This window comes from Myotis nattereri, assembly GCF_964212035.1.
Source record: "Myotis nattereri genome assembly, chromosome: 16".
Classification (NCBI taxonomy): domain Eukaryota; kingdom Metazoa; phylum Chordata; class Mammalia; order Chiroptera; family Vespertilionidae; genus Myotis; species Myotis nattereri.
Genome location: NC_138091.1, coordinates 53530337 through 53546455, shown reverse-complemented (window position 1 = coordinate 53546455; position 16119 = coordinate 53530337). Strand labels below are relative to the sequence as shown.

The 16119-nt window shown below is 48.4% G+C and overlaps 1 protein-coding gene across 3 annotated transcripts in view; it reads right to left on the bottom strand.

Moving 5' to 3' along the window:
* SAP30BP (SAP30 binding protein) overlaps positions 1-15467 on the bottom strand; it is a 34613-nt gene extending 19146 nt beyond the window's left edge. The window contains exons 1-4 of one of the 3 annotated variants that reach the window (XM_081108749.1): positions 15283-15453; positions 13836-13945; positions 11642-11689; positions 7627-7713 (exon numbers count right to left, since the gene is read on the bottom strand). In XM_081108749.1, the coding sequence (XP_080964875.1) occupies positions 7627-7713; positions 11642-11689; positions 13836-13945; positions 15283-15388 (351 nt within the window). In that variant the 5' untranslated portion in view covers positions 15389-15453. Of the gene's footprint in view, positions 1-7626; positions 7714-11641; positions 11690-13835; positions 13946-15282 lie in introns of all 3 variants that reach the window. The other 2 variants (XM_081108747.1, XM_081108748.1) reach the window with 2 other exon arrangements.
* Positions 15468-16119: the final 652 nt, after the last annotated feature.

Here is a 16119-nt window from a genome sequence, read left to right as displayed (position 1 = left end):
AGCTCCAGAACAAAATGACTGTCGCCTGACAGACGGGATGGAGAGCTGTCAGTAACCCCGAGGCTCCGAGGAAGTCACCAAGACCAGGCTGTGGGGACAGCCCCCATGGCAGACGCGCGTGGGCTCTCACCCACATGCACAGGAGAGCTCGGAGAAAGCCCGTCACCAGCGCACTTCCTTCAGTTGTATCCTGTTGGCCAGGACAGGCCACTGCCATGGCCTGCTGCCTGCCTGGGATGGAAACACTCAATTTATCAGAAAAATGGGCGGAAGTTGGTGGGGCCACTTTGGATTCAATGAACTGCCTTCAATCCCAGGGTCCTGACGGGAAGGCTGAGCTCCCCCAGCAGAGGAATCTCTACAGGAAAGGGTTAACTAGGCGCCTGCCAAGACAAATGAAGCCAGCTCTGGAACCGGCCTTGTGGCCCAGGAGATGGGAGGAAACAGTCTCTTTCTCTGTCTGAACAATCTGCCCAGCCCAGCGCGGACCCCAGGGAACCAGCCAGACTTCAAAGTAAACGCAAAGCTCTGGTCGGAGCATTTCCAAAGGGGAGACTTTGCTCCCCGACTTCCAAGTGCGATACCAGACCAACAGTTTCCAGAACACTACGAATACTTCTCAAAGACATCCTCTCGTTCTCCTGTGATCTATGTAATTAACTATATCGCATTGTAGATTCTGTACTGAAAGTATTAACATTAAATGTAAGCATTTAAAAATGTTTCATCTCTTTCCCCTCTAGCCTCCTCCCACTACCCCTTTCTTCTGTAATCAGTTATCACAGCGATAGACACAGCCTCCGTGTGCCTCAAGGGTCCCATGCGCCTTTTCCAAGATAACTTTGTGTGTATCCTTCCTCCCATACTTGCATCTTACTGCATTATGGGTGACACTTAGTTTTGTTTTGGTTGAGGTATGGTACCATTTGTGGGAATGTTCTTTAAGAAGGAACACTGTTCTTTAGGAACCTACGTTTTTGTAATTGATTTTTTATTTTTTTTTAGGAGAGCAAGGGGGAGAGGGAGAGAGAGACATCAATTTGCTGCCTCAGGCATGTGCTCTGATGGGGAATCGAACCGGTGACCTCTTGGTGCACGGGATGATGCTCAACCACTGAACGACACTGGCCAGGCCAGAACCTACGTTTTTTTTAGACCCATTCCATGTCTGCTGATAAATTTAGAACTTAAGAGGATTTCTGTTTTCAAATTTCATTGTCCATTTTATTTAGTACTATTTTATAATAATGTTTACTGCAAGTACAACACATCTCAGCTGTGTCAAGGGTAAAAATAAGTATTATTGAATGCCCTTTGCTATCTACTTTTAAAAAGATGTTTTTTGCCAGAACCGATTTGGCTCAGTGGATAGAGCGTTGGCCTTTGGACTGAAGGGTCCCAGGTTCGATTCCAGTCAGGGGCATGTACCTGAGTTGCAGGCACATCCCCAGTGGGGGATATGCAGGAGGCAGCTGATCGATGTTTCTCTCTCATCGATGTTTCTAACTCTTTTTCTCTCTCTCTTCCTCTCTGTAAAAAATCAATAAAATATATTAAAAAAATAAATAAAAAGATGTTTTTATTGGTTTTTTAAAAATATGTTTTTACTGATTTCAGAGAGGAAGGGAGAGGGAGAGATAGAAACATCAACGATGAGAATCATTGATTGGCTGCTTCCTGCACGCCCCCTACTGGGGATTGAGCCTGCAACCTGGGCATGTACTCTTGGCTGGAATCTAACCTAAACTCTCCAGTCCGCAGGCTGGTTTGGCTCTATCCACTGAGCCAAACCGGCCAGGGCTTTATTGATTTCTGAGAGAGAGACAGAAAGAGAGAGAGAGAGAGAGGCGTCAATGTAAGAGAGAAACACTGGCTGCCTCCCGTACGGACCCTGACTGGGGACTGAACCCACAACCTGGGCATGTGACCTGCCTGAGAAATGAACCGGTGGCCTTCTGGTGCATGGAATGACACTCAACCAACTGAGCCACACTGGCCAGGGCATCTAATCTTTTTTTAAAGAGTGTTGTTTATATTAGAAAATATATTCCAATTTTCAGACAACCAATCCACTTATCATTTTCAAGTAATAACTCTATTTCTGAGAGGGGGCTGCCCACCTAATAACTTGGGAATCAAATAATATTCTGCTTTGTTCCTTTTTAAATCATGATCTCATCTGAGTAGCAATCATAAAAAGTACCTATAAATTAATGACATCTATAAAAAGGTAAAAATAAATAAAAGTAAAAATATTCCAAAACAAAACAAAAAATGAAAAACACAGAACAAAGAGGGAAGCGCAGGATTCCCTAAGGACAGACGGCCTGCTTTCTGCATCACATCATCCCAAAAAGACAAATCCCAACTGGGGAAGGAGGGGCTGCCACACCTCGGTGAGCCATCTGTGGCATCTGGGCCGCGGGGAAGGACCTGTGCTGGGGCTTGCAGGGCGCGGGGGCGGGCAGACGGGGCGGGAGCAGCTCCTCTGGCTGCAGGACCCGCCCATGCAGGAGCGGGTGCGGCTTTTGGGAACCTGAGCTCCAGCTGACCTGGAGCAAGTGCGGTCAAGAAGGCCCTGCTGGCTGCGAGGGAGCCAAGGGGGGTCAGAGGGAGAATAATGGTCATTCGTCCCCTCTGCATGTGACAGCGTCCAGCAATGACGAGGTGTCTGCCAGCAGTGCTCAGCTTAAGATGTCGCTAGGCTTCCTTTGGGAGATGGCAAGACAAAGGACCTCGCCTGGATTTCTTCAGCCTGAACAACAAAAGAATGATTCCCACAGTGGCCCCACCTCTGTCCTGTGGGCTGCTCAGCTCAGGTCACCACCCAGACACCCCAGCAGAGCCCAGCCTGGGTGGGTATGTTCTCCCAGCACGGAAATGTCATGGCACCCACTTCTGCAAGGGCAACCCTGGCCTTGTTACAGGTGAGTCTAAAGAAGGCCATTTGCTTGGGTGAGAGAAAGGAAATGCCAAAGGCTAAGCAGGCTTGGCATTAGCCTCTAAAGTTCAAAGGCCGCCTGGCAACTTCCAGCGAGAAGTTCAGATCGGATGGCTCCCAATCCAGCAAGGTCAAGGGCCATTTCCCTTTCCGGGCCTGGGTGAGTCACCCTGCAAGTTTTTCATAACCAGCACTGAAACTCCAGGAGGCAGATATCATTATGTCCATTTTACAGATGAGTAAGAAACCGAGGCAAAGTGCAATGAAGCAGCCAAGGACCACGCCAAAATCCAGACCCGTGTCTGTCGGACTCCTAAGCCCAGGGATGCCACCTCCGACTTCTCACCGCCTCCCTCTGGGCCAGGAGGCTGCAAAGAATAACAGTTTCTACAAAGCCTTAGGACAGTGATGGCGAACCTTTTGAGCTCGGCGTGTCAGCATTTTGAAAAACCCTAACTTAACTCTGGTGCCGTGTCACATATAGAAATTTTTTTGATATTTGCAACCATAGGAAAACAAAGTCTTATATTTTTGATATTTATTTTATATATTTAAATGCCATTTAACAAAGAAAAATCAACCAAAAAAATGAGTTCGCGTGTCACCTCTGACACGTGTCATAGGTTCGCCACCACTGCCTTAGTTCAACCGCTGGGGAAGCCAACATCACAGACTGGAGGGAAAAGGTCTTCAGGAAGATGCCACAGCCGGCCACAGAGCAAAGCAGGGGTTCAACCCTCAACTTAAGGGGAAGTCAGCCAAATTTATTACCTTTTTAAAAAGCAGCTTTTTAAATTGATTTTTAGAGAGACAGGAAGGGAGAGGGAGAGAGAGAAACATTGATGTGAGAGGGAAACCTCAATCAGCTGTCTCCTGCATACCCCCTCTTGGGGACCAGCCCACAATCCAGGCATCTGCCCTGACCAGGAGGTGAACTGTCAACCCTTCAGTGCACAGGATGACGCACAACCAACTGAGCCACACAGGCCAGGGCCAAGTTTATTACCTTTTCACTCTAAGGACCAGGCGAAACAGCTCAAGATTCTATGATGCCCCCATGAGTAATGTCTGAGTTGACCTGAATGGAAGGGCTGGCCCACAAGACTTATTCGTATAAACAGTCACCCTTGTCCTAAGCTTCGAGACTTCCTGGGGGTGTACAGAAAAAATGCTACCCAACCCTAACTTCTACTAAGCCCTTCTCCCTCACCGGGAGAACCATCACGGGGACTTCCAATGAGAACTCAAGTTTTAAAGGAGTTATTTCTTCTGACCCATGTCAAGAGCAGGGCACGTTTCCTGTCTGAGAATCTCATTGGAAAGACACTGGCCGCACAGCATTCTGGTCAGTAACAGCCACCACAGCGTCCTCACAGCTTGCTACTCTAGTGTGTAATTCTGGACTGTATCCAAACTGGCTGAAAACAGGAGGAAAGAAGTGGATGTGGGGGACTGTGTTGCTAATGATTGGTAACAGTATTAGAACAAAAATTGGTAGATTGCAACTTAATCTTTTAAACACTTCCCCCTATGGAAGTGTTTAAAAAATAAAAGTAATTTTTTCTTGGCAGTTTTATTGAGATATACCTCACATATCACACAATTCTTAAGTGTTTAGTTTTCAATTGTTCATTCGTGTCATTATGTTACAATTACCGAGACTGTAGCCACACTGAAGAGGTTTAAAATACAAATGGAAACAAAACTGGATAGAAAATACACACTTGCTATACGGGCATCAGAAGGGTGGGAGAACATATGGCTGCACTGCTAGGATGTGGAATTAGGAGATTTCTTTATTTTGTAAAACAGTTAATCTTGCTGTAAGAATCATTTGACAATAAAATATGCACGATATAAAAACCTGGGAGGTGAGGGTGACCGACTGGGACATCTGTCACCCCACCGATCGCTGGGGTTGACTCGGCTGCTCTGGCCCGCTGGGCAGGTGTCCCCGCCCTCCCTCACCGCTCCCTGCGTCTCTCGAAGCTGCTCGCTCAGGTGAAGAGGACCTTCCCCGATAGAGGAGAGGACCATTCTTCCGCCAACGGTATTTAAAAAACAAAACCAAACCCGAGAGGATAACCACCAGGAAAAGAGCCATATAACCCTTTCCAAGCCAAAGCCCCTAAGGAAAAGTCCAAGTGTGAGTTCGGACAGACCTTTGCTGTCACATCCTGGACAACAGCTCTCAGTAAAACAGCCCACGACTGAGGGCCCCCCACGCAGAGGCACACAGCCATTTCCAAAGGCTGGAAAGGGACTCGGCTTCCATGCCACGTGCCTCCCAAAGCGTCCCTCTGGCTGAACAGAACCCTGAGCTGAGTGTTCAAAACCTCAGCGTCTCCCTTTCTGCTTTCGGGGTCCTGCCGTTCAGCAAAAGTGCACGCAGCCCACCCTGCTCAGTGACCCCGCAGAAGCTGGCACGTGTCGGCAGCCTCTTTCCTGACAAGGTCAACAAGAGGTAAGATTTCACCTGACATGTCGCAACTGCTGGCAGGCTCCTGAAAGCTCTTCCGAAAATCAGTAACATCAACAGCAAACTCCTGGGAGACAAGCTCCTCGGGCAGTTTCCAGGTTCCAGATCTTTGGTTCTGATACTTTAAAAGACCAGCAATAATGCTGGGTCAGTTCTGCCCAATACAAATCCTTCATCTAGACTCCGAGTCCACTAATAACATGGTAACCGACGCACCTGACCTTAGGGGAAACTCAGGTATGTATGGCGGCTGAGGCAGAGGCCCATCCCCTGGCTGGCCAGGCCTGCAGGGCAGCGCACAAACTCTACAGCAAACTACCAATACAGTTCCCAAACTGCCCACCAAGGCACCCCAGGGTGCCGCAGCAAACTCACAAAAGTGCAGTGACATTTAACAATGTCAAGGGAAACAGAGCACACTCTGCATCTGTCGGATTCTGCACAAGTGTGTGTATTGTTTTTTTCAAGCGGCTCCTGAGTTGTGTGGACAGTAATGCCGACTGTTGGAGCCAATTACCGGAACAGAACTGTTAGGGGTTTTTTGGCCTAGGAGTTCTGTGCAAAATCCCCGAGGGTGCCGGGAACCGAGAAGTGTGGCAACTTCTGACCCGCAGGATGAGGGCGGGAGATTAGGTTCACTTTGGTTGGAAGGCTAAGCAATGCTAACAACTGAGTTTTACTAGTTTCCTAAATCTGATAACACGTGGCCCCACTGTCTCAAACCCACAGCAGATACCCGAGGCCAGACTGTCCAAAGCACGTTCACACACATCTTTCCGTGCTGCTGTCATGGTCACCTGGCCAAGGGGGACCAGAGCCCTAGCTTCACAGACAGCGAGCGCAGGTTACATCCTGGGCCTGTGGTCCACAGCTGCAGGGGGGCTACACCCACACTTGACCCAGGCCTTCCGACTCCAAGTTCACGAAACTAGCTCCAAGCTCTGAACTCCACATTTCTGCATGACTTTTGGGCTCAAAGAACTTCTTAAATGTTTTCTTTTAACTGGGATTATACACGCCTTTTAAAAAATGCTGGAACAATTGTTCTCCCACCATGTGCCACCTCCTTGACCCGAGACAGTTTTGTTTTGACAGATGTTAGCTCCTTGGGCCAGGAGATTCTTTCCCTGGGTCGCAGCCCGGACACAGCACCTCGGGGAGCCACGAGCCTGCCCCACACAGCGAGGCTGGCCTCCCAGGTAGCTGGACAGGCCGCTCCAGCTCTCCTGAGCCAGGCCATTGATGCCCCGGTTTGTTTTCAAAGGAAGGGTGTGTCAGGGGCAGTGAGTGAGTGGAAATACCTTCATCCACAGGAATTGTGCGCAGGGGAGAAAAATAAACAAGGGAAAATGTTCCAGGGCAACCGAGGTAAAGCCCGGACAAAGGAGTGTGAAAAGGGAAGCTGGTGTGCCAAGGGCAAACAGATGCAGGAAATACTTAAGCCAGCAGGCACCCTGCCCCTGAAGTGAGGAGCTGGACCAGGCTTCCTTGTCTTGTCTGACTTTTCCTGGGACAGCAGCGCCACCTTCTGGTCAGTAATCAGAACATCTGAGTCGGCTGCTTACTGAAGAGGTAAGACCAGAACATTGAAGTGAGAGAAGACACATGACAACCCGAGGTGCCCAAGCATTCTGCTTCCGTGGAACACTCGGCCACCTCCTCCAGCCTCCATTTCTCTAGTCCAGGGCCAACTCAGGAAGCCCAGAGCCACTCCAGCATCCCTGACACCCCAGGCCGATGGATCAGGACCAAAGGCTCCCCAGAGGTGGTCTGGAGTTGTCATTTCTTACTCACACCCCCAAATATGGCACTTCGCACTCGTTGGTAACCCCAAACACCAGAGTGGGATGAAGTCAGGGAACGCTCAACTTTGCTCGTCCACAACGCCCAAGTCTTTCCCCAGGAAACCCTCTGGGGGTTTTGTCCAACCCCAGCCCACATTTCTTTTAGGACACAGTGGACAAGTGGTTTCTTCAACCTTGTCTGAAAGAGGTCCCGGAACAGGGAGCTCACTCCCTCCAGAAGCAGCTCGACCCACTTCTGGCCAGAGCTAACAGCCAGCTCACCGTCAGATGACAGCGAACGTCTGCTGTCTCCCTTCCCTTACCGGGCCTCCAAACAGCAGGCAGAGTACCAGCTCTTCCCCCGTCCCCCTCTCCCAGCTCCTTCACTTTTCCTCACATGATGTGGTTTTAAGTCCCCTCACCTTGAAGCTTTCTCTCCTCTGAGTGTACTCCAGTTTAAAGGCGGAATTCAATATTCCAAAAAACGCCTCAACGACACGAGTGACCACCTGGGGAGGGAGCAGAGGAGTGCTGGTCGTCGTACCTAACACTACTGAACACAGGCATGCCAGGCACTACGGAGCTAGGTATTTAGTTACATTTTACTTAGTTAAGTCTCATAAGACAAACGAGGCAGATTTGATCATGATGCCTTTTCCAGATGAGAAACACTGAGGTGAGGGGACTTCCCCAAGGACAGCTGGAATTCAAACCGGGTCTCTAACCCCAGGGCTTTAACTTCTCCCCACCACCTGGGCGGTTTCCTCTTCCTCTGGGGGCCCTGCTGCCCCCAGGCAGCTCAAGGCCCCCTAAGGATAACAGCCGCTTCGTGGACACACGCAGAGCGATGACTGAGTTGTCACCGTTATTTAATGTCACCCACCCAAGACCTTTGTTTGTGAAGAACAGTGATTCTCAAAGTTGATCTGTGGACCCCTGGAGGTCTGCAAGGTCAAAATTATTTTCATAACATGAAGACATTTACCTGTTTCACCGTGTTGACGTTTAAGGGAGCAATGGTGGGTCAACGTGTTGGCCCTTTAGAACAAATCAAGGCAGCAGCACCAAATTCTAGCAGGAGTCATACTCTCAGTTAAAAAAAAAAAAAAAAGCCAATTTCACTTCTGAATGTCCTTGACGCTTGAGTACAGTTTTTGTTAGCATTTTGTATGATGACGAGAGGTGCGCGTAAACTTGGACATCGAGGAAAAAGCACCCATGTGGTTATTTGGGTTCCAAGCTGACCTAGCGGCTTTCTTCACAGGACACCATTTTACCTGAAAGAATGACTGACAAACTGTGGTCACTCCGATGCGGGAGTTTGGCCGACATTTCCTCAAAAACAAAGCCTGTCACTTCAAAGAAAACTGAGAGTATTTATTGGCAATGATAACATTCCAGCTCTCCAGCAAACCGAGAATCTGGGGAAATGTGTACTCCCCGCTGTGAGCAAGCCAGCTCCCCAACACTTAATGGCCTGCCTGCTGAGGTCAGTAATGTCATTGTCAAATACGTTTTTGGGGGCCACTATAGAAGCAAATGTGTCAGCATCGAGGAGATCTGTGCAACTCAGTGAACCATTTTCCAAATCGCTAGTGTCCGATGGTGTGGTGCGGTGCCTGGGGAAAAGAGCCGTTCCAAGTGCAAGAGAGGCCGTGGTCTTAACGCAGCAGAGTACAAAAGCTCATCGCTAAGGCTTCCCGTTCCACATGGCAACCAACTAACCTTTAGAAAATCACTGCTTGTGAGCTCTGATAAAGCATCAGAGGAGAAAATCCACAAGTACCCGAGTAACTATTAAAATACTTCTTTCAAACGACCTGTTGTGTGAAGACAGTTCTTCAAATACCTCAACCTAAACATACTGCAACAGACTGAATGCAGCAGCTATGAGACCTAGCTTTCTACTAAGCTAGATCTTAGACACCAAGGAAACTTGTAAAATGGTAAAACGATGCCTCTCTTTGTACTAACTTTTTTTAAATTTCGGAAATAGTTAATTTTCCATAAGAATGTAATTTATGTTAATATGTAATGGGTTTGCTATTTTAAAATAAATATTTAACATTTTCCTCGGTTTTAACTGCTCAGAAATTGTCAACAGACAAAGCCAAAATGAAGAAAAGCTTTATGGGATCCTAATTTTTAATTGTGTAAAGGAGCCAAAATGTTCTGAGAGAGCTGCTACAGCAAAAAATCAAGAGCAGACCTTTAGCCGAAACCGGTTTGGCTCAGTGGATAGAGCGTCGGCTTGCGGACTGAAAGGTCCCAGGTTCGATTCCGGTCAAGGGCATGTACCTGGGTTGCGGGCACATCCCCAGTAGGAGGTGTGCAGGAGGCAGCTGATCGATGTTTCTCTCTCATCGATGTTTCTAACTCTCTATCTCTCTCCCTTCCTCTCTGTAAAAAATCAATAAAATATATTTAAAAAAAAAAAAAAAAAAAAAAAAAAAAAAAGAGCAGACCTTTAAAAGCCAAAGTAGGAAGGAGTGCCATCTAGTGGAAAAGACAAATGTGACATGAATCCATTTGTTAGCAAAATAAATGACATCCTATTGTTGGAAACTTCACATACTTAAGGCAGAAACATCTATAATAATAAAAGCATAATATGCTCATTAGAGTGGACAGCTGGATGACCTTCCAGACAAAGCTGGGGCTGCGAGGGCCGAGCCCCTCGCATGAATTTTGTGCATTGGGCCTCTAGTTTGAAAATAAAGGTTTAGCATACAAAAATATTGTTAAATATCAATTGAAATAAAGCTTAAATGTGCCAGAAAAGTTCCAGAACAGAGGGAGGGTTGAGAGGGGTTTGAGTGGAGGCCCCCTTGGGAAGAGCTGATGGCAGGCTGGAGAGGAAGTCAGGGCCCTAAGGAAATTGGGCACAGAAGACTCCTGCCAGGGACTGTGCATAAAGAAACAATTCCTGTCCCTATTGGGGAGCCCAATGGCCCACACACCCCCAAAACTAAGACAGAAGCCAAATACTAATGCTACTGGCCACTTTCATTCTGCCAGCCCAAGGGAGCTGTACCATCCTTCCAGGCCACAGCCCGCCCTCTTGCCAGTAATGCTTGACAAGTAGGCCTGGGCTCCTCCCAGCACAGACAGGAGCCTGCGCCTACTGTCGCTAGCATGCATTTTTTCTCCTGCATGCTGATGCTAACGCTTCTTGGTAAAGTGTTTTCTTCTCTGCATCATCCCCAGCCTTTCATGGGTTGACATCAGTGCCTGCACACAGTCCTATCCAATCACACAATCAGTTCAAATTTGGAACTGATGCTGTATTTTCAAATATGCTACTTTAGATCCTAATTGGGTATAATTTTCCTAAATTCCACTAAGTCACCTTAAAGGCCTCAGCTGGGCTTTTGTTTTTTTGTATTTGAGAGTGCATTTATTAAAGCTGGAGACAGGGAAGCAAGGAGGGGCTTAGGATAGAAGCAGCAACAGGAGAACCCAGGCGGGGCTGCTCTGGGGAAAGGGGGCCTTGGAGACAGATTCAGGTTAGCCTGGGACAAGATGACACTGCCCATTGCTCCCCTGGTTGCAAGTCTCCTGGGGACCTCAGAGCTTAGGAGATGCAGGCCTAAGGGGAAAGAAAGGGATGGGCATGCTCTTGGAGGGGGAGTGTGCCAGCTTCAGCTGGTTTAAAGCAGTTTTTAATCACAAAATTTGGTCCCTATTCCCCAGCCCCAGAGTGATGGAATCAGCCTTTCTCTTTGTGGGGGTGTGGGGGGGAGTTTGTCCCTAAAGAATGTTTCCCTGACAGGTACACTTGTACCGATGCTCAGCTCACAATAGGGCAAACCTACTCGACACAAGTGGGGGTTCTTCACCTTTATCACGATAGTCAAGGAGTGTGAGCATTCCTCTCAGCTGCTACTTGGATGGAGCTATAAGAAACTACGTTGTTTGGAGAGACCATTCTGTATGGTTTACCCAAGAGCGGAAGGGCACGAGCCTGGGAAACAGTGATCGGCTCAGCATCCCCAACAGCAGGGAGAGGCCTCATGCTGTCTCACCCTCTCAGGCCCTTCTTCACGTCTAGACAACTGAAGGGAACCCAGAGTAAACAGGGCGGCCCTTCATGCTTCCTGATTCTGGAAACATCCCCAAATCTAACCCCCTGCGGGAGCAGTGACCCACAAAGCACACCTGGACGCAGAGCACAGGGAGGCTGTGCGCTCAGCCAGCAACCAGGCTCTCTAGTCGAGATCTGGCACTACCTACAAGGCCAGAGGTCCAAGCTGCTCCAGGACTTACTCCTTCCAGAGTGGCCTCCAGGTTTCTTCATGAAACTGATTTCATCCCAGAACATTTACACATGGTTGCAGTGTGTCAGTGGGACAGACCTTGACCAGACATATGAACTGAGCCACAATGTTAAAATGCCTTATTCGCATCCAGCCACCCACCACAGCCAACACCAAGTACCTTTGGGTCATCAGCCTCAGGTTTTTCAGTCTCTGAATCGTCATCTTCCTACAAGACAAAGAATTTAGAGGATTAAGCTTAAAGGAGCGGGCCTGAGGGTTCACATACGCACAGCTAGGGGTTGCAGCAAACTTACTCAGCCTGGGCCATCCCACCAGGACCCCTCCCCTACCATATGACCCAGCACGGGAGGAGGAGATGTTCTGGGGGAGGAAGAACACCAGCAGCTCACAGTAGATACTCCAGCAGGACCACTGTCTACACAAATGAAAATGCCTGAGATGAAAAATCGCCAACAGAAGAGTGGAGGCAAGGCCACAAGAAGCTTCAGAAAAGAATAAGGCCAGGCCCCACAGGATGAAGGCATGCTGTTTCCAATGAAACATCCATCACTTAAAACCAGAAACACAAGCTGTTTCCTTGCTTTTCATATACACAAGTAATCTGACTCAGACCTACCATGACACCATTCACCGCCAGAGTGCCGTGACCCCCACACACCTGTACCCCGGCAGTTCAACCCAGCAGTATTTGCACCAACATGAACGCTAGGAAGGCAGGTGTCAAATGGCCAGGGTGAGTGACTCGGGAAAGGCATGACTAAAGAGCAGTGTCCAGCCTCTTCTGGGTCCCAGGTGAGTGTGCCCCGTTTCCAGCCAAGTTCCCCCAGTACTGCCTTTACCGTTCTATCCAGCCTTGTTCCTTATCCAAATGGCCTGCTCCAAAGCACGCGCTGGCCGCACACGAGCAGGCCCACCATTCCACTGAATGCTAACGAAGGCCACAGACAGCGCCACTGCCCAGAGTGCCCCAGTACACGGAACCTTTAACTTACCACCAGGAAAAACTTAAGTGTCATTTGAAACTGTTTTTTTTAATCGATTTCAATTTTAACCCCCACATTAAACAGCAGTCCAGATGTTAACATAATCATCACCTGAAAGACGTGAATAAACTATACTGATGGGTTTGAGATTTCACTGTCCTGTAAGGCATTTAAAACAAGCCACAGGTTTTAAATGCAATATCCTTAAAATGAATCCAATCAGGCCAAATATCAGAGATGTGGCGCAGCCAAAGACAATCACATTTTAGAAGGTCTATATTGGGATCTGATGAGAGGATTTTACTAAAATGTGAAATAAAGCTTAAATATGATAAAAATCCTAAGCAAAGCGAATGTGGAATAACACTTCAAAACACACTATGCAGATTTACACAACAGCCAGAATGTTTGCACGTAAGAAAAGTCAGGGAAAGAACATAACTTGCAAAGCTTTTCTAACCAGTTTCAGTCCATTCTGAATTATTAGCATTGATGGTGGGGCTAAAGGTATGAAAATACCTCCCGAAAGAGCATAAAATATAAAGTACAGTTTTGCTTAATTTGGAAAGCATTTTTAATGGTAACATTTAAATCTCAACAGGTAGCAAAGTCTTCAAACACCTGATAAAAGTACACTGAATGTTTCAATTAAAGCTGTTGTCAAATATCCACATTCAACTTTGTATGTTTTTGTGCTAAGCACCAGCTGAATCCTTGTTTCTCCCCCCCAAACTTTTAAATTCTGGATAGTGATGCTTATGTGATATTGTATCTAAAGTCTTTCTGGTTAAGACACAAGTTCTCTTTTGTGAACCACGCCTACTAAATTTCAGGCAAGACTGGTGATCAGGAACCGGGCACTGTGATAAAAAGTGCCAAGTAAAATGTCAAGAAAGAAGTTAAGAAGTAAATCATACACACACAATAATAATTTTCCTTCCTAGTCTTTTGAATAAATGGATAGATTTGAATGAGCCCCAACCAAGATTAAAAATAATACAGAGCTGACTGAGATATAAATGACACACCAATTAGAATGACAATACTGTTGCAAATGAATAAACGATCTAAACAGGGAAAACGAACATAAAACACCCACTGGTATCTGGGTCAAATAAAATAATTCACTATCTTTCCCCCAAATATTAAATTCAAAGGTAAATACAAAATGGTCCAGGTGAAAACAAATTTGATTTTCAAACAGCACTGCCAATATCCAACCCAGTTTCCTTAATTAACGCCAAAGAGAGCAGGAGGAGAGGGGATGAAATTAGGTGTGAAATGGAACGCTGCTGGAACAGTGTGGAAAGTTGCTAACAAGTGGATGGTGCTATGAGAGGCTCTGGATTTGGGAAGAGAGTTACTCACCGATTGTTTGCTGTTTTCCTCCTCCTCTTCCTCATAGCCATCTTCATCACCCCCGAGGCGAGAAAAATCGTCCTCTCCATACGCGTCAGATACCAATCCGCCTTTCTCCTCTTAAACAGAGGAAAAAATGAATAAAAATGAATAGATGGGGGAGATGCAAGAAAGCCTTTCAGTGGTTCTCAACCTTCTGGCCCTTTAAATACAGTTCCTCATGTTGTGACCCAACCATAAAATTATTTTCGTTGCTACTTCATAACTGTCATGTTGCTACTGTTATGAATCGTCATGTAAATATCTGATATGCAGGATGGTCTTAGGCGACCCCTGTGAAAGGGTCGTTCGACCGCCAAAGGGGTTGCGACCCACAGGTTGAGAACCGCTGCTTTAGGTGCTCTGAGCGACTAGAATTCTATCTCAAGGTAAAAAAGGAACCTAAGTCTCATGTTGAATGACCTCAGGCCCTAGATTCTGCTGTCTGAGAGCCTCCATTGACGTCTACCTTGGATCACAGGCTCCCGCGAACTCATCTTCTCATACAAGACAAGGACTCTGTCATCCTCCTTTCTGTGTGTCCTCCCCTAGGAACAGGACCTTGAACAGGGGGTACGCCAAGGGGTTCCCAATCGTACCCACTTGAGAAACAATCTTTTTCTACATTCAAGACAAAACAACCAACACCCTCCTCCCCCAAACAATACAAATTACTGGGAAACCACCAGAGACCCCCCTGACTGGCAAAAACCACACAAAACAGAGAGTAGCTGACCTAGTCCAAGCCCCCTCTCTTCCCGGATGAGAACACGAAGGGCCAGCTATATTGTAACCCACTGTCTCTACGCTCCCAAGTAAATCTGTGCCCACTTCCCAGCATCGCGATCCCCAACCTGAGACAGGGCAACAAAATCACCGAGGGGGCTTAACAGCTCACGAAATAATGGAATCACGAGGGGCCTCGGAAAGCTCACACGAGCCCAGATCCTACCCCACATCTACAGAATCGCGCGGCGAAGACCAGATAAATGTTTTAAAAAGCTCCGCGATGCGTCTAAGGCCCATTACTAGTTAAATGTTATAAAAGTAAAAAGAAATCCTTCACCTACGTTTTACTCGCCACTCTCTCCCATCCAACACGCTCGGAGAGAAGAGGCAGTGTTTCGGCAGCCCTGGACCCTCTCCACCCTTTGTCCATCCCGACCCGAGAGGGATGCCCGGCACGGAGATTTTCAATCAGTTTCGGCAGAATAATCGAACGGGCGGAAGGAGAGGAACCATTCTTACCACGGAGTGTTCGGATCGCGCTGTGGGGTTCGGGGGCCCGATACCTGGCGCACAATGCCCACCGCTTTCCCTCCCGCCTCGCAAGGACTGAGCAGCGTTCCGAGCGAACACCTGCTGCTCCCCTCCCCCCTCCCGCCTCCCGCCTCCCCCCTCCCCCCTCGGGCCTCACCAGCCGCGCTGCCCGCCGTCTCCACTCCAGCCTCGCCGTCCGACTCGGGCTCCGAATCTTCCGCGTAAACGGCCAGGGAAGACAGGACGCTCTTCTTCCCCGCCATCTTACTCCCACAGCCGCGGGGTGGCTCACTGCGCTGACTCCGGCGAGCCGACTTCCACACCGAAAGGCGACATCTTCCGGGTCCCAGAAGGCCCCGCGCCCGCTCCGAACCGGAAACCAATCAAGACGGCTGTTTCTGCGACTGGCCCCGCCCCTCACGCAGCGCTCGCGTAACGTCATTACTGCGCGACGGAAACCAGGTTGCCGGGGTTTCACCCGACAGTGGTAGTCCAGCCGTTCGGCTTCTGCGAGTTGGCGGTGGCGCTGGGGGTCTGGGAGTAGTTCCCGAGCCTGCAGGCGCCGGCCGCCCCCCGAACTAGAGCCCTCCGCTCCCGGGCGGCCCACGGCCAGCTCTGATATCTTGGGGTGAAGCGGACTGGGGGCTCAGAGAAGGAAAGGGGAGGAGCTCTCACCCTGGGAGTTGGGAAGAAGGGATCTGGTCGGGGCGGCGGGGGGGGGGGGGGGAAGACTGGGCTCCATGGCTATGCTTATAGAAGGAGCAGAAGGTGGATCTTAGACAAACAATCCCACCTTCTCCAAGCGATTCCGAAGACATTTGTGTCTGATTTCTAGCTCCTCTGTGCGTACGGTGGCCCGGGATAGTTCCGTGTTTTTATTTTCACTGATGTGAAAGGGAAGATGTTAATTACCCAGGAATGTATTGACATATGACTTGAAAATAATATATTGCTTGAGTAGTGTAATCAAGCACATTTACTAGTATACTAAAGA